The sequence below is a fragment of the Gigantopelta aegis genome, chromosome 12, assembly GCF_016097555.1.
Source record: "Gigantopelta aegis isolate Gae_Host chromosome 12, Gae_host_genome, whole genome shotgun sequence".
NCBI classification, from domain to species: Eukaryota; Metazoa; Mollusca; class Gastropoda; order Neomphalida; family Peltospiridae; genus Gigantopelta; species Gigantopelta aegis.
Window position 1 is genome coordinate 31,019,027 of NC_054710.1, and position 19,595 is coordinate 31,038,621.

General features: G+C 36.0%; 1 protein-coding gene across 2 annotated transcripts in view; it reads right to left on the reverse strand.

The window, feature by feature from the left end:
• LOC121386935 (irregular chiasm C-roughest protein-like) overlaps positions 1-19,595 on the reverse strand; it is a 74,409-nt gene that overhangs the window by 13,657 nt on the left and 41,157 nt on the right. For both annotated transcript variants that reach the window (XM_041517989.1, XM_041517988.1), the window contains exons 4-9: positions 11,472-11,594; positions 9,656-9,967; positions 8,880-8,985; positions 7,888-8,039; positions 5,081-5,214; positions 131-251 (exon numbers count right to left, since the gene is read on the reverse strand). In XM_041517989.1, the coding sequence (XP_041373923.1) occupies positions 131-251; positions 5,081-5,214; positions 7,888-8,039; positions 8,880-8,985; positions 9,656-9,967; positions 11,472-11,594 (948 nt within the window). The remainder of the gene's footprint in view (positions 1-130; positions 252-5,080; positions 5,215-7,887; positions 8,040-8,879; positions 8,986-9,655; positions 9,968-11,471; positions 11,595-19,595) is intronic.

The window sequence follows — 19,595 nt, forward strand, 5'->3', positions numbered from 1 at the left end:
TTAGACATAATTTTACATGTTGTTTCACTTGTCACTAATGACAAGTCATGTGGATTGAAAACAAACATTTTTCACTGCATATACTAAAATATCTTCATTATAAGAGATATTTGTCGACTGATATACTGACCATTCTCTAGTAAGTAGACTTCACGACTTATTTCATTGAAACCCATCACGTTCGCCGTACACACGTAAATGCCAAATGAGCCTTCCTGCACTTTCATTATCTTCAGTTCAGGAGAGCTTCCCTGTACACAACAAATAAAATAAATTTTTAAATGGCTGGCTGGCTGGCTGGCTGGCTGGCTGGCTGGCTGGCTGGCTGGATGGCTGGATGGATGGATGGATGGATGATTGGATGGATGGATGGATGGATGGATGGATGGATGGATGGATGGATGGATGGATGGATGGATGGATTGGATTGGATTGGATTGGATGGATGGATGATTGGATGGATAATGGATGGATAATGGATGGATGAACAGACAGGCAGGCAAACAGCTCGGCAGATGAACAGAAGTAGATTGTTGTTCTACAAGAAGGAATAAATGAACATATAAATGGATTGATAAATTAATAAATTAACCTGGGGGAAATTATATTTCAGGCAAACACCTATAGAGCCCAATGAACAAAGTCTGTGTTTGACTTACTACCTGTATTTATAACGCGTGTAACTACCTGTATTTATAATGAGTGTAACTACCTGTATTTATAATGGGTGTAACTACCTGTATTTATAACGCGTGTAACTACCTGTATTTATAATGAGTGTAACTACCTGTATTTATAATGGGTGTAACTACCTGTATTTATAACGCGTGTAACTACCTGTATTTATAATGGGTGTAACTACCTGTATTTATAATGAGTGTAACTACCTGTATTTATAATGGGTGTAACTACCTGTATTTATAATGGGTGTAACTACCTGTATTTATAATGCGTGTAACTACCTGTATTTATAATGAGTGTAACTACCTGTATTTATAATGCGTGTAACTACCTGTATTTATAATGGGTGTAACTACCTGTATTTATAATGGGTGTAACTACCTGTATTTATAATGGGTGTAACTACCTGTATTTATAACGCATGTAACTACCTGTATTTATAATGAGTGTAACTACCTGTATTTATAATGGGTGTAACTACCTGTATTTATAACGCGTGTAACTACCTGTATTCCTGTATTTATAATGAGTGTAACTACCTGTATTTATAACGAGTGTAACTACCTGTATTTATAATGAGTGTAACTACCTGTATTTATAATGGGTGTAACTACCTGTATTTATAATGGGTGTAACTACCTGTATTTATAATGCGTGTAACTACCTGTATTTATAATGAGTGTAACTACCTGTATTTATAATGGGTGTAACTACCTGTATTTATAATGAGTGTAACTACCTGTATTTATAATGGGTGTAACTACCTGTATTTATAATGGGTGTACTACCTGTATTTATAATGGGTGTAACTACCTGTATTTATAATGAGTGTAACTACCTGTATTTATAATGGGTGTAACTACCTGTATTTATAATGGGTGTAACTACCTGTATTTATAATGAGTGTAACTACCTGTATTTATAATGGGTGTAACTACCTGTATTTATAATGGGTGTAACTACCTGTATTTATAATGCGTGTAACTACCTGTATTTATAATGAGTGTAACTACCTGTATTTATAATGGGTGTAACTACCTGTATTTATAATGAGTGTAACTACCTGTATTTATAATGGGTGTAACTACCTGTATTTATAATGGGTGTACTACCTGTATTTATAATGGGTGTAACTACCTGTATTTATAATGGGTGTAACTACCTGTATTTATAATGCGTGTAACTACCTGTATTTATAATGAGTGTAACTGCCTGTATTTATAATGCGGGTAACTACCTGTATTTATAATGGGTGTAACTACCTGTATTTATAATGGGTGTAACTACCTGTATTTATAATGGGTGTAACTACCTGTATTTATAATGGGTGTAATTACATGTATTTATAATGCATGTAACTACCTGTATTTATAATGGGTGTAACTACCTGTATTTATAATGGGTGTAATTACATGTATTTATAATGCTCAAACACGTGCGTGTAACTACCTGTATTTATAATGGGTGTAACTACCTGTATTTACAATGGGTGTAACTACCTGTATTTATAATGGGTGTAATTACATGTATTTATAATGCATGTAACTACCTGTATTTATAATGGGTGTAACTACCTGTATTTATAATGCGTGTAACTACCTGTATTTATAATGGGTGTAACTACCTGTATTTATAATGCGTGTAACTACCTGTATTTATAATGGGTGTAACTACCTGTATTTATAATGCGGGTAACTACCTGTATTTATAATGCGGGTAACTACCTGTATTTATAATGGGTGTAACTACCGGTATTTATAATGCGTGTAACTACCGGTATTTATAATGGGTGTAACTACCTGTATTTATAATGCTCTAACACGTGTGTAACTACCTGTATTTATAATGCGTGTAACTACCTGTATTTATAATGCTCAAACACATGTGTGTAACTACCTGTATTTTTAATGCGTGTAACTACTTGTATTTATAATGCGTGTAACTACCTGTATTTATAATGGGTGTAACTACCTGTATTTATAATGCGTGTAACTACCTGTATTTATAATGGGTGTAACTACCTGTATTTATAATGCGGGTAACTACCTGTATTTATAATGGGTGTAACTACCTGTATTTATAATGCGTGTAACTAGCTGTATTTATAATGCGTGTAACTACCTGTATTTATAATGGGTGTAACTACCTGTATTTATAATGGGTGTAACTACATGTATTTATAATGGGTGTAACTACCTGTATTTATAATGGGTGTAACTACCTGTATTTATAATGGGTGTAACTACATGTATTTATAATGCGTGTAACTACCTATATTTATAATGGGTGTAACTACCTGTATTTATAATGCGGGTAACTACCTGTATTTATAATGGGTGTAACTACCTGTATTTATAATGCGTGTAACTAGCTGTATTTATAATGCGTGTAACTACCTGTATTTATAATGGGTGTAACTACCTGTATTTACAATGGGTGTAACTACCTGTATTTATAATGCTCAAACACATGTGTGTAACTACCGGTATTTATAATGCTCAAACACATGTGTGTAACTACCTGTATTTATAATGTGTGTAACTACCTGTATTTATAATGTGTGTAACTACCTGTATTTATAATGGGTGTAACTACCTGTATTTATAATGCGTGTAACTACCTGTATTATAATGCGTGTAACTACCTGTATTTATAATGGGTGTAACTACCTGTATTTATAATGTGTGTAACTACCTGTATTTATAATGCTCAAACACGTGCGTGTAACTACCTGTATTTACAATGCTCAAACATGTGCGTGTAACTACCTGTATTTATAATGCTCAACTACCTGTATTTATAATGCTCAAACACATGCGTGAAACTACCTGTATTTATAATGCTCAAACACATGCGTGTAACTACATGTATTTATAATGCTCAAACACATGCGTGTAACTACATGTATTTATAATGCTCAAACACATGCGTGTAACTACCTGTATTTATAATGGGTGTAACTACCTGTATTTATAATGCTCAAACACATGTGTGTAACTACCTGTATTTATAATGCGTGTAACTACTTGTATTTATAATGGGTGTAACTACCTGTATTTATAATGCGTGTAACTACCTGTATTTATAATGGGTGTAACTACCTGTATTTATAATGCGTGTAACTACCTGTATTTATAATGGGTGTAACTACCTGTATTTATAATGGGTGTAACTACCTGTATTTATAATGCGTGTAACTACCTGTATTTATAATGCGTGTAACTACCTGTATTATAATGCGTGTAACTACCTGTATTTATAATGGGTGTAACTACCTGTATTTATAATGGGTGTAACTACCTGTAGTTACAATGGGTGTAACTACCTGTATTTATAATGCTCAAACACATGTGTGTAACTACCTGTATTTATAATGTGTGTAACTACCTGTATTTATAATGTGTGTAACTACCTGTATTTATAATGTGTGTAACTACCTGTATTTATAATGCTCAAACACATGCGTGTAACTACCTGTATTTACAATGCTCAAACACGTGCGTGTAACTACCTGTATTTATAATGCTCAACTACCTGTATTTATAATGCTCAAACACATGCGTGTAACTACCTGTATTTATAATGCTCAAACACATGCATGTAACTACCTGTATTTATAATGCTCAAACACATGCGTGTAACTACATGTATTTATAATGCTCAAACACATGCGTGTAACTACCTGTATTTATAATGCTCAAACACATGCGTGTAACTACCTGTATTTATAATGCTCAAACACATGCGTGTAACTACCTGTATTTATAATGCTCAAACACATGCGTGTAACTACCTGTATTTATAATGCTCAAACACATGCGTGTAACTACATGTATTTATAATGCTCAAACACATGCGTGTAACTACCTGTATTTATAATGCTCAAACACATGCGTGTAACTACCTGTATTTATAATGCTCACACATGTGTAACTACATGTATTTATAATGCTCAAACACATGCGTGTAACTACCTGTATTTATAATGCTCAAACACATGCGTGTAACTACCTGTATTTATAATGCTCAAACACATGCGTGTAACTACCTGTATTTATAATGCTCAAACACATGCGTGTAACTACATGTATTTATAATGCTCAAACACATGTGTGTAACTACCTGTATTTATAATGCTCAAACACATGTGTAACTACCTGTATTTATAATGCTCAAACACATGTGTGTAACTACCTGTATTTATAATGCTCAAACACATGTGTGTAACTACCTGTATTTATAATGCTCAAACACATGCGTGTAACTACCTGTATTTATAATGCTCAAACATATGTGCTTAAGAAACACAGGTTTATTAATTGGGGCCATGTATTTTATTTGGACACATGTTATTTGTGTATGTTTTCTGACCTCTGCAGCTAAATCCAGCGCCTATTACCTGTATATGATGTGATCCCTTTTTGGTCCAGATGATGTGTGGAGGGGGGTTCCCCTCCGCCTCACACCTCAGCACCGCGGTCTGACCGACATCCACAGCCTGGTGTTCGACCGGCTTCGTGAACCGTGGCCCAACTGGAGGAGAGAAAGAATAAAAATAAAATTTTAATTTCCAGAATAGATAAAGAGTTTATAAAGTTTGGTTTGTTTAACAACACAACTAGAGCATATTGGTTTATTAATCATCGGCTGTCTTAGAGTTTTGGGGTTGTTTTTTAACGACACCATTAGAGCATATTGATTTATTAATCATCGGCTGTTGGATGTCAAACATTTTATAATTTCAAAATAGTCTTAGATTTCAAAAGTGTGGGTTTTTTTAATGACACCACTAGAGCACATTGATTTATTAATCATCGGCTATTGGATGTCAAACATGGTAATTCTGACATATGCAGTAGTCTCAGAGTTTAAAAAATAATAATAATAACGACACCACTAGAGCACATTGATTTATTAATCATCGGCTATTGGATGTCAAACATTTGGTACTTTTTACATATAGTCTCAGAAAGGAAACTGTTACATTTTTCCATTAGTAGCAAGTGATCTTTTATATGCACCATCCCACAGCTAGGATAGCACATACCACAGCCTTTGATACACCAGTTGTGGTGCACTGGGTGGAGGTGAGAAATAGCCTAATGGGCCCACCAATGGGGATCGATTCCAGACCGACCGCGCATCAAGCGAGCGCTTTACCACTGGGCTATTTCCTGTCCTAGAATAGATAGAATGTTTATGGAGTGAAAAGTCTTCATCTGGTATAAATGGAATTTTTGTGATTTCATTCAAAATTTTAATCAACCTATTCCAGTGGACTCGAGAAAAAACTAACTTTTTTTAATAAATAAGTCAGATGCTATTTGGTATACAGCTACCTGTGATAAATAAAAACAAACATTCTGAAAGAAAGAAAGCAAGAAAGAAATGTTTTATTTAACAACATGCTCAACACATTTTATTTACGGTTATATGGCGTCGGAAATATGGTTAAGGACCATACATATATTGAGAGAGGAAATCTGCTGTCGCCAATTCATGTACTACTCTTTTCGATTAGCAGCAAGGGATCTTTTATATGCATCATCCCACAGACAGGATAGTACATACCACAACCTTTGTGAAACACTGGCTGGAATGAGAAATAAACCAATGGGCCCACTGACTGGAATTGATCCTAGATCAATCGTACATCAGGCGAGCGCTATACCACTGGGCTACATCCCGCCACACAGGCTTTCTGAGAATATTGCTAAAGCAATACATGACCTCAACCAGGCCCAGCCAATATTCTTATCTCCTAACTTCAACAGCCATAACTCTTTGCAAAATGGGTAAATCGCCATGACAGGTACACTTGATCCACAACTGTACATAAAGCTATATACAAATTTTGTATTCAATATCTCAAGGCATCGTGAAAAAAACATCCAGAAAACTATATGTAACACCGACGGATGGACAGACAGACAGACAGACATAAAAGACAGACAGAAAAGACAAAGATGAAACCTTTATCCACCGGCCTCGGTGGTGTCATGGTTAAGTCATTGGACATACATGTAAGGCTGGTAGGTACTGGGTTCGAATTCCGGTACCAGCTCCCACCCAGAGCGAGTGATAACGACTCAGTGGGTAGGTGTAAGACCACTACACCAACTTCACTAACCACTAACAACTAACCCACTGTCCTCGACAGACAGCCCAGGTATCTGACGTGGGTGTGCCCAGGACAGTGTGCTTGAACCTTAATTGGATATAAGTACAAAAATAAGTTGAAATGAAATAGTCGACTCCGTTTGGACCGGTAGGGGACTAATATCATCAACACTTACATTTGACATCATCAACACTTATATTCGACATCATCAACACTTACATTCGACATCATCAACACTTACATTCGACATCATCAACACTTACATTCAACATCATCAACACTTACAATCGACATCATCAACACTTACAATCGACATCATCAACACTTACATTCGACATCATCATCACTTACATTCGACATCATCAACACTTACAATCAACATCATCAACACTTACATTCAACATCATCAACACTTATATTCAATATCATCAACACTTACAATCGACATCATCAACACTTACATTCAACATCATCAACACTTACAATCAACATCATCAACACTTACAATCAACATCATCAATACTTACATTCAATATAATCAACACTTACATTTGACATCATCAACATGTACATTCGACATCATCAACACATACATTCAATATCATCAACACTTACATTCGACATCATCAACATTTACATTCAATATCATCAACACTTACAATCGACATCATCAACACTTACATTCAATATCATCAACACTTACAATCAACATCATCCACACTTACATTCAATATCATCAATACTTACATTCAATATCATCAACACTTACATTCAACATCATCAACACTTATATTCAATATCATCAACACTTACATTTGACATCATCAACACTTACATTCAATATCATCAACACTTACTTACATTCGACATCATTAACACTTACATTCGACATCATCAACACGTACATTCGACATCGTCAACACTTACATTCGACATCGTCAACACTTACCTTCGACATTGTCAACACTTACATTTGACATCATCAACACTTACTTACATTCGACATCATTAACACTTACATTCGACATCGTCAACACTTACATTCGACATCGTCAACACTTACATTCGATATCATCAACACTTACATTCGACATTCAGCGTGAACTGTTTTCTCGTCTTGCCAACAGCATTGAATCCCTCGCAGGCAATCTTATCCTCGTGCCATTCCCGTGTTATTGCCCGAATCGTCAGTCTGTTCCGCGTTTCACCAGCCATCTGTATGTCATTACGGAACCATCTGGAAAATAAACATCACGTCTTTAAAACTTGGTTTAAACTGCCGTGAAGTACTCTTATCACGAATCGGAAAGGACAATGATAGTTAGTTCGTTATAGCAGTAATTCTTTGTACACGGAACAAAACTGTACTCTAATGCCACTTGTACTCGATCAAGTACAGAGGTACGTTTTGATTAATATAAATGGTTTCTCTTTACCTTCAACTGACAAAGGCTGGATTGGCCAACCCTTGACAGGAAAACTGAACAAAACTGAACACCCTAATGCCACTTGTACTCAATCAAGTACAGAGTTACATTTTGATTAATATAAAAGATTTTTCTTTACCTCCATCTAATAAATGCTGGATTTTGGTCAACCTGTGACAGGAAAACTTAACAAAACTGAACTCTAATCCCACTTGTACTCGATCAAGTACAGAGTTATGTTTTGAATAATAAACAGATTTTTCTTTACCTCAGTCTGATAAAAGGAGCATTAATCGTTGACAGAAAAATGGACAAAACTGAACTCTAATGCCACTTGTACTTGATCAAGTACAGAGTTACATTTTGATTAATATAAAATGGTTTCTTTTTACTTCCATCTGATAAAGGCTGGATTGGCCAACCTGTGACAGGAAAACTGGACAAAACTGAACTCTCTAATGTCACTTGTACTCGGTCAAGTACAGAGTTGTGTTATGAATAATAAAGGGATTTTTCTTTACCTCCATCTGATAAAGGCTGGATTGGCCAACCCGTGACAGGAAAACTGGACAAAACTGAACTCTCTAATGTCACTTGTACTCGGTCAAGTACAGAGTTGTGTTATGAATAATAAAGGGATTTTTCTTTACCTCCATCTGATAAAGGCTGGATTGGCCAACCCGTGACAGGAAAACTGGACAAAACTGAACTCTCTAATGTCGGAGACATTAATAGACATCTGGATTTCTGGAGGGTCTGGAAGACGAAACAAAAGAGGAAATTAACATATATTATGATACAATCAGGTCACAAAACAATAACATCAGGTCACAAAACAATGACATCAGGTCACAAAACAATGAAATCAGGTCACAAAACAATGACATCAGGTCACAAAACAATGACATCAGGTCACAAAACAATGACATCAGGTCACAAAACAATGAAATCAGGTCACAAAACAATGAAATCAGGTCACAAAACAATGACATCAGGTCACAAAACAATGACATCAGGTCACAAAACATCAGGTCACAAAACAATGAAATCAGGTCAAATTAGAAGGCAATGTTACAAGATTAGGATGACATCAGGCCAACTTATAATCCAATTTCCCACAGGGAACGCCTTTTTTTTATTCTATTGAATTTATTATAAGTTATCTACTCTTTTCAATTAGCAGCAAGGGATCTTTTATATGCACCATCCCACAGACAGGGAAGCACATACCATGACCTTTGATATACTAGTTGTGGTGCACTGGCTGGAACTAGAAATAGCCCAATGGGCCCACCGACAGGGATCGATCCCTCACCGACCGCACATCTGGCAGGCGCTTTACCACTGGTCTACGTACCGCCCCTTCACAGACTAAAGCAGAAACCCGACGTCGTTAACTAGTTATTCTATATTTAGATTTTCTTACACTGCACGTTAATCGTCGCCGTCACTGTCCGCGGCTCGTTGAGAGCCTCGTTCTGAGCACGACACTCCAGCTGTTTCCCGCTGTCGGACTTCGTCGCATTTATCGTGAGAATCCCGACCGAATCGACCAGCTTTCCGACTGACTGCGGCACACTCCGCGAGTAGATCCGGTCCGTGAGTCTCCGGTTGCTGATGTGCCACGTGATGTCGGCGCCCGGGCGGCTGTTGTTAGCGCGGCACGTAATGTTGGTCGGGCGTCCGAGAATCACAGAGATTATTGGTTGACCTTCGATCACAGGCTCGTCGGGAGGAACTGAGAAAAGGAAAGAAAGAAATGTTTTATTTAATGATGCACTCAACACATTTTATTTATGGTTATATGACATCTGACATATGGTTAAGGACCACACAGATATTGAGAGAGGAAATCCGCTGTTGAGAAAAGGAAGACGAATTTCATGGAATTAAATGTCTGATCTACCGTAAGGGTATTCAGTGTTGTTGATAGTTGTATCAATAGAAGTTTAGCCCAATGCATGTTTAAAAAATAATAAATTTAAATTTAAATTAAAAAATATATATTATTATAATAATACCGGTAATTGAAAACACCATCGGAAAAGTAATACTGTTAATCATGAAATTAATGATAGCAAAACATCAATTACTTTAAATGTATTTGGTGTTATTGGTAGTTGCATCATTAGATGTCCATCTCAATGCATGTTAAAAAAATAATAATAATAAAAATTATTAGAGAAAAAATAATTGATTTAACAATATAATAATACAAAATTTAATTTAATAAAAATTTTAAATTTTGAAACATACACTGAGATGAACATTCTTAGGCATAACCAAAATCAAAGTTTCTTTGATGTAGATCTTAGAGCGTTTTTTCTTGTTGTTGTTGTCGATGGATTAACAATGATTAAATGCAGATGTTGATGCCATCTCTACTGCCATAAATGTAAAACCTACACCTTTTTGTAATTGTAAAAGCTACATACATGTGTAAAATAATATTTATTTAAAAAAAAAATAGATTATTGTTTTGTATGGTTTACACTGACAAAGCATGCACTTTCTTCCTTAGGTTGGAAATACTTTATCTATACCTTATGCCTGAAAACAAACTGAGTGGGTTTTTTTTTGGGGGGGGGGGGGGGGGGGGTGTTTGTTTTTTTACTACTGCACTCACCTCTATGGGTCCAGATCAAATGTTATGCATATAGACTCCTTTCGACTACATATTAATTTTAAAAATCAAACAGAAAATAAAAAAGCCCTCTCTTTATAGGCAGGTTTGGGTTTCTAGTAACACACAATTTCTTTCTTTGGCCTTAGAATTGTGATTAATTCTATTATCAAATACCTTATATGTGTATTAAAAAATTAAACTGAAAGTCTCAATTAAAGGGACATTCCCGAGTTTGCTGCAATTTTTAAGATGTTATTGACTAACAGAGACTTTTTAACAATTGTAATTACATATCAAATATATTTTTCTGCATAAAATATTAGTAGCTGTATATTAAACATGTTTCTCATCGTTGTAATATTTGTACTAGCGTAAATTTCATTACATTTCCTCAAATATTGTTTTTTCATACGTACGAAATTGTTTGTAGACAAAATCCAGTTTGGGCTTCTTACAAATATTAAGATGATCAGAAACACATTGAATATACAGACTCTGATATTGGAAACAAGCAAATATATTTAATGTGTAAGTTTAATCGTACATATATTTTATTAGTCGGAAACATGTTACAATGCAGCAACTCAGGAATGTCCCTTTAAAATAGAGTACGTACTTAGCACCATGAGTTTTGCCTTGCGACTGCGCATCCCTGGCACGCCCTCCACCGCCCCCATCTGACAGTCATAGATTGCATCATCCTCCAGCTGAACATTACGGATCTGCAGGTTGAACTCTCCTGAAAATAAGACACAAAACTGATTACTTTAGGGTCTCACACCACCATTATGTTTCCTTTACATATATTAGTATTAGTATTAGTAATGGTATTGGTATTGGTATTGGTAATGGTATTCATATTGGTATTGGTAATAGTATCGGTATTAGTATTGGTACTAGTATTTAGTATTAGTATTAGGTTGAACTCTCCTGAATGTTGAATTATCCTGAAAGTGAGATACAAAACAGATTATTTTAGGGTCTCACACCACAATTATGTTTCATTGATATGCATTAGTATTAGTATTAGTATTAGTATTAGTAGTAGTATTAGTATTAGTAGCAGTAGCAGTAGTAGTATTTAGTAGTAGTAGTAGTATTAGGTTGAACTCTCCTGAATGTAAGATAGAAAACTGATTAATTTAGGGTCACACACCACCATTACTTTTCCTTGATATGTATTAGTATTAGTATTAGTAATGGTGGTAGTAGTAGTAGTAGTAGTAGTAGTAGTAGTAGTAGTAGTATTTAGTAGTAGTATTTAGTAGTAGTATTAGGTTGAACTCTTCTGAAAGTGAGATACAAAACTTATTATTTAGGGTCTCACACCACCATTACTTTTCATTGATATGTATTAGTATTGGTATTGGTATTTGTATTGGTATTTAGTATTAGTATTAGGTTGAACTCTCCTGAATGTAAGATAGAAAACTGATTAATTTAGGGTCACACACCACCATTACTTTTCCTTGATATGTATTAGTATTAGTATTAGTAATGGTGGTAGTAGTAGTAGTAGTAGTATTTAGTAGTAGTATTAGGTTGAACTCTCCTGAAAGTGAGATACAAAACTGATTATTTAGGGTCTCACACCACCATTACTTTTCATTGATATGTATTAGTATTGATATTGGTATTGGTATTGGTATTGGTATTTAGTATTAGTATTAGGTTGAACTCTCCTGAAAGTGAGATATAAAACTGATTAATTTAGGGTCACACACCACCATTACTTTTCATTGATAAGTATTAGTATTAGTATTAGTAATGGTGGTAGTAGTAGTAGTAATAGTAGTAGTAGTATTTAGTAGTAGTATTTAGTAGTAGTATTAGGTTGAACTCTCCTGAAAGTGAGATACAAAACTGATTATTTAGGGTCTCACACCACCATTACTTTTCATTGATATGTATTAGTATTGGTATTGGTATTGGTATTTGGTATTGGTATTGGTATTGGTATTGGTATTTAGTATTAGTATTAGGTTGAACTCTCCTGAATGTAAGATAGAAAACTGATTAATTTAGGGTCACACACCACCATTACTTTTCCTTGATATGTATTAGTATTAGTATTAGTAATAGTGGTGGTAGTAGTAGTAGTAGTAGTAGTAGTAGTAGTAGTAGTAGTAGTAGTATTTAGTAGTAGTATTAGGTTGAACTCTCCTGAAAGTGAGATACAAAACTGATTATTTAGGGTCACACACCACCATTACTTTTCCTTGATATGTATTAGTATTGGTATTGGTATTGGTATTGGTATTTAGTATTAGTATTAGGTTGAACTCTACTGAAAGTGAGATACAAAACTGATTAATTTAGGGTCACACACCACCATTACTTTTCCTTGATATGTATTAGTATTAGTAATGGTGGTAGTAGTAGTAGTAGTAGTAATAGTAGTATTTAGTAGTAGTATTTAGTAGTAGTATTAGGTTGAACTCTCCTGAAAGTGAGATACAAAACTGATTATTTAGGGTCACACACCACCATTACCTTTCCTTGATATGTATTAGTATTGGTGTTGGTATTGGTATTGGTATTTAGTATTAGTATTAGGTTGAACTCTCCTGAATGTAAGATAGAAAACTGATTAATTTAGGGTCACACACCACCATTACTTTTCCTTGATATGTATTAGTATTAGTATTAGTATTAGGTTGAACTCTCCTGAATGTAAGATAGAAAACTGATTAATTTAGGGTCACACACCACCATTACTTTTCATTGATATGTATTAGTATTAGTATTAGGTTGAACTCTCCTGAATGTAAGATAGAAAACTGATTAATTTAGGGTCACACACCACCATTACTTTTCATTGCTACGTATTAGTATTAGTATTGGCATTGGCATTGGCATTAGCATTACAGTGGCGGATCCAGAAAATCCATTTAGGGTGGGCCCCAATGACATGGGGTGGAATGCCAAGGGAACTTTGGGGGGAGGTTTGGAGAGGGATCGTAAAACATTTTAAAAATTAATATATAATATAAATTATAACTCACAAAATTTAGGGAGGGCCCGGACCCCTGGTCCCCGCCCCCCCCCCTCCCCACTAGATCTGCCTCTGCATTAGCATTAGTATTTAGTATTAGTATTATTATTAGTATTAGGCTGAACTCTCCTGTAAGTAAGATACAAAACTGATTACTTTAGGGTCTCACACCACAATTATTTTTCCCTTGACATTTATTATTATTATACACATACCAGATGTAGCCTGTGCTGTGCACAGGAAAGTTTACATGATGTGTGATGACTGTACACTGGGCTTTTCCCCTACAATAGGACCATCTTATAGATAGCATGACGTGTGGTGACTGTACACTGGGCTTTTCCCCTACAATATGACCATCTTATAGATAGCATGACGTGTGGTGACTGTACACTGGGCTTTTCCCCTACAATATGACCATCTTATAGATAGCATGACGTGTGGTGACTGTACACTGGGCTTTTCCCCTACAATATGACCATCTTATAGATAGCATGACGTGTGGTGACTGTACACTGGGCTTTTCCCCTACAATATGACCATCTTATAGATAGCATGACGTGTGGTGACTGTACACTGGGCTTTTCCCCTAGCCTTGTTTTAGTATGGTGCAGCACCATGCCTCAGTAGTCCAATACCATCTTGCCTTAATCAGTGCCATGCCGCCCTCAGATTAAACAAACCTTTTTCAACAATTAATTCTAAAATTGCCTTGATGAAACACTAAAAAAAATGTATTATTAATTAATAGAAATATCTCTGTTATATATTTTGCCATTCATTTATTAAAGCAAGAACATTAATTACATTTATGTTTATTTCAATTATTTGTTTTTCTCTTTAATGTAAAAAACAAAAAAGTGCCCTGGAAATGGTGAAAATGCCCCCAAAGTGTTTTGTCTACCATGCCGTGCCAAATTTCTAGGGAAAACACTATAGTGTTATGTATATAACCACATCTGTGTTATATAATGGGTGTATTAATGGAATTTGTTTTTGTGTGCAATCTTTAACATATGATATATATATATATATATATATATACAGTAGTCAATTTGACCACAGGGAGAAACTATCCTTGCAAAATGTGGCATTAGGTAATTAAGAAGGTGGTCATCAGTACAAATGGAAAGAGGAAAAGCCATCAGAATAATCAAAAAACGGTTACAACAAACTTGAGTATTATATAAGTCCTGAGGGAAAATGAACAAAAGCAAAAAAAAACAAAAAACTAAAATTTCAAAGGACCAAAATACTAAATATTATATGTTTTTTTGTTTTGTTTTTGTGTGTGTCTGTATGTGTGTGTGGGGGGGGGTTGTGTTTTTTTAGTGGAGTGTTTTCAGGTTTTGGGTGTTTTCAATGACGGTTGTTGTTTTTGGTTTGTTTGTCTGCATTGTTTTGGGGGTTTTTCTTTCTTTTCTTCTTCTTTTCTTTTTGTACTTAAAATTGTGTAAAATAAAGCAACAAGCCACCTGTGTTATATATATCTTGACATCATGAAAGAAAGAAAAAAAACCCCAGAAAACTTTATCTCTGTTTTTCACAACAATATAAGATGATAGTAAGAAAACATGCTTTACAGATAGCTTAATAGTGAAATGTTAAACCGGCCAATAAAAACAGTGAGAGAGGTGATAAACCCATCGCTTCCTATACAGTCAGTGATGGTGTCGGCTGATTGACAATTAGACAATAGAATGAAAGAAAGAAAGAAATGTTTTATTTAATGACGCACTCAACACATTTTATTTACGGTTATATGGCGTCAGACATATGGTTAAGGACCACACAGATTTTGAGAGAAAACCCGCTGTCGCCACATAGGCTACTCTTTTACGACAGGCAGCAAGGGATCTTTTATTTGTGCTTCCCACAGGCAGGACAGCACAAACCATGTCCTTTGTTGAACCAGTTACTGGTCGGTGCAAGTGGTTTACACCTACCCACTGAGCCTTGGGGAGCACTCACTCAGGGTTTGGATTAAAAATCCCATGCCTCGACTGGGATCCGAACCCAGTACCTACCAGCCTGTAGACCGATGTCCTAACCACGATGCCACCGAGACCGGTGTACAATAGAATGATGTGGAAGAACAAATATCAGGTAAGAGATTTACCAGTCTTGGTAGGGGCAAGACATAGACCAGTGATAAAATGCTTGCATGAGGTGTGGGATGTGCTGTGCTGTCTGTGGTAAAGTGCATATAAAAGAACACCGGCCTCGGTGTTGTCCTGGTTAAGCTATTGGACACAAGGCTGGTATAGGTACTGTGTTTGCAGCCCGGTACTGGCTCCCACCCAGAGCAAGTTTTAATGACTCAGTGGGTACACCCTCTTCTCTCTGACTAACCACTAACGATTAACAACTAACCCACTGTTCTGGACAGACAGCCATGATAACTGAGGTGTGTGTGCCAAGGACAGAGTGCTTGAACCTTAATTGGATATAAGCACAAAAATAACTTGAAAGTAAGTAAATAAAAGATCCCTAATTGCTACTAATGGAAAATATGTAGTTGGTTTTTTCTCAAACATACCAGCCTCAGTGGTTAGACCATCGGTCTACAGGCTGGTAGGTACTGGGTTCGGATCCCAGTCGAGGCATGTGATTTTTAATCCAGATACCGACTCCAAACCCTGACAAAGGCCATGGTTTGTGCTATCCTGCCTGTGGGAAGTGCAAATAAAATATCCCTTGCTGCCTGTCATAAAAGAGTAGCCTATGTGGCGACAGCGGGTTTCCTCTAAAAAACAGTGTCAGAATGACCATATGTTTGACATCCAATAGCCGATAATAAGATAAAAAATCAATGTGCTCTAGTGGTGTCATTAAATAAAAAACAAACTTTACTTTACTTCTCAAAAACTATATGTTTAACACCACCACTAGAGCACATTGATTTCTTAATCATCCGCTATTGGACAACAGATGTTTGTATTGGTAATTCTGACATAGTCTTAAAGAGGAAATTGGCTACATTTTTACACCAGCAGCAAGGGATCTTCTATATGCACCATCCCACAGACAGAACAGCACATACCACAGCCTTTGATATACCATCAACAGGCAACAGAATAGGCAAGCGCTTTACCTGCTAGGCTACACTCCGTCATTCCGCCCCCAATAATCCAGAACAAAGACTCCCCACACAGACAAATTAAACAAAGAAATATGATTTACACGATTTATCCCCCAAAACAGGAAACAGATGGAATTAAAACTTTCTGTATTGCTTAGTAATCAGGGTCAGTCTAGGACAAAATGATCGAGGGGCATCTGTAAGAGTTTAAACCTGACCTGTATGAAGAAATCTGGCGTCAAGTTCTATTTAACTTGTACACATAATGTAACCTTGTTTACAATGTTTGCTAATATTCTAGGTGTGAAGAAATTGAATGAAACGTTCAAATGTGTCACAAGATTATTATTTATTTTTTTTTTTTCTAAAAATGTCAGGACCACACACTATGTTTGATTGTTTATATTGTTTGATGACATCACTAGAGCACATACATTGCTTTATTAATCATTGGCTATTGGAAAAGGTAGGAAGGAAATGGTTTATTTAACGACACACTGACCGACTGCTCCTATGTGGTGACAGGTCGGCAGTGCCATACATCCAATGAAAAACCAATTGATTACATTGTGATGTATAAGGAAACCGGAGTCTGAGTGAGGAAGGAAGGAATGTTTTATTTAATGACACACTCAACACATTTTATTTACGGTTATATGGTATCAGACAAACATGTATGGTCAAGGACCGCACAGATATTGAGGGAGGAAACCTGCTTTCACCACTTCATCATGGGCTACTCTTTTCAATTAGCAGCAAGGGATCTTTCTTATGCACCATCCCATAGACAGGATAGTACATACCACAGACTTTGATGTACTTGGCTATTGCATGTTAAACATTTGGTAATTTTTAACACTGTCTTAGAGCAAAAGAAAGGAATGTTTTATTTAACGACACACTCAACACATTTTATTTACGGTTATATGGCGTCAGACATATGGTTAAGGACCACACAGATTTTGAGAGGAAACCTGCTGTCGCCACTACATGGGCTACTCTTTCCGATTAGCAGCAAGGGATCTTTTATTTGTGTTTCCCACAGGCAGGATAGCACAAACCATGGCCTTTGTTGAACCAGTTATGGATCACTGGTCGGTGTAAATGGTTTATACCTACCCACTGAGCCTTGCGGAGCACTCACTCAGGGTTTGGAGTCGGTATCTGGATTAAAAATCCCATGCGTCGACTGGGATCTGAACCCAGTACCTACCAGCCTGTAGACCGATGGCCTAACCATGACGCCACCGAGGCCGGTAGTCTTCGAGGAAGTCCCACCACATATTTCTTTTTTTTATCAGCAGCAAGGGATCTTTTATTGACATGAAGCCTTAGAGAAAACCATCTGAATTTTTCCATTAGCAGCAAGGGATCTTTTATATATTTTTACCAGTAGTACAAAACACGGTTTTGATATACCACCCACTGGTTTGTGCGGGGGGGGGGGGGGGGGGGGGGGGGGGGGAGAGGGGGAAATCGGAGAATTGGTCCACTGAGGTGGTTCGATCCTACAATGACAGCACCTCAGGTGAGTGACACACTAAGAGAATAAAATTTGTTGTAGAAGCATCACGAGGGGTATATGGCTTTTTATGTACCCTCTGTGTGTTCTTTTAAAAGAGCACACAGAGGGTACATAAAAAGCCATATATCCTGAGAGATGCTTCTACAACGAATTTATCTTGCCGACATGTTAAACCATATAGCCAAACAATCAAAATAACGCCAGACAATAATATTATTAATGGAGCCGTACCACGCGGACGCGAACTAAACCACTTGCCAGTGACGAAAAATAGTTCCATCGATAAACGAGTTTTTAACTTCAAATGTTTGTAATACGAAATTGTCTGAAACAGATATTAATAAACAAAAAAAACAAAAAAACCAAAAAACCAAAAAACCAAAAAACAACAACAACAATATTGCTAATCGCGCATTAATACAATAATACTACAACCGTAATTAGGTTGCCGAGTTCAACATTGCAGCTCTTAAAAGTATTGAAATAGTGTATTTTATAGTAAAAATTAAATTAATTATTTATACTTGATTGATTATCAATGTTATTTATAATCTAATTATTGCTTTATTGGGGTGGCTGGAAACTGTTGGAAATTACAGACTGGGTATAAGAGAATTTGGCTCCGCCCACAGGTGTATAAGGGTTTGTTCAACAGCAAACAACCAATGAGATTAAATAATTTTACATGAAGGCGAGATAAAATATAATCTGCATGATCAAGGTCGACGACAGTCACTTTTCGCACCCTTGTTTTGGCTTCGTACAAAATAAATATAGCATATCTTACTGTAATTTCACTTGAAATCCATATTTCGTAAAACGTACAATTTTTCAATCACAAGATTTTCTTCAAACACATTCAGGTGCATTAATAATGTTCAAACAAAACATTTTTAATAGCAATATTGCATTGGAATTTTTTCAGCATTCTCAAAATGGAAACGTCATGTACCCAGTTTATCATTATTTTAAGGAGATGCAAAGTGACATCATTGGCATTCTGACGTCATTCAAATTCAAAATTATTTATATTACAATGCCACATTAAAATAAAAACTGGTATGTACTACCCAGTCTGTGGAATGGTGCATATAAAAGATCTCCCATGAAGTGGTGACAGCGGGTTTCCTCTCTCAAA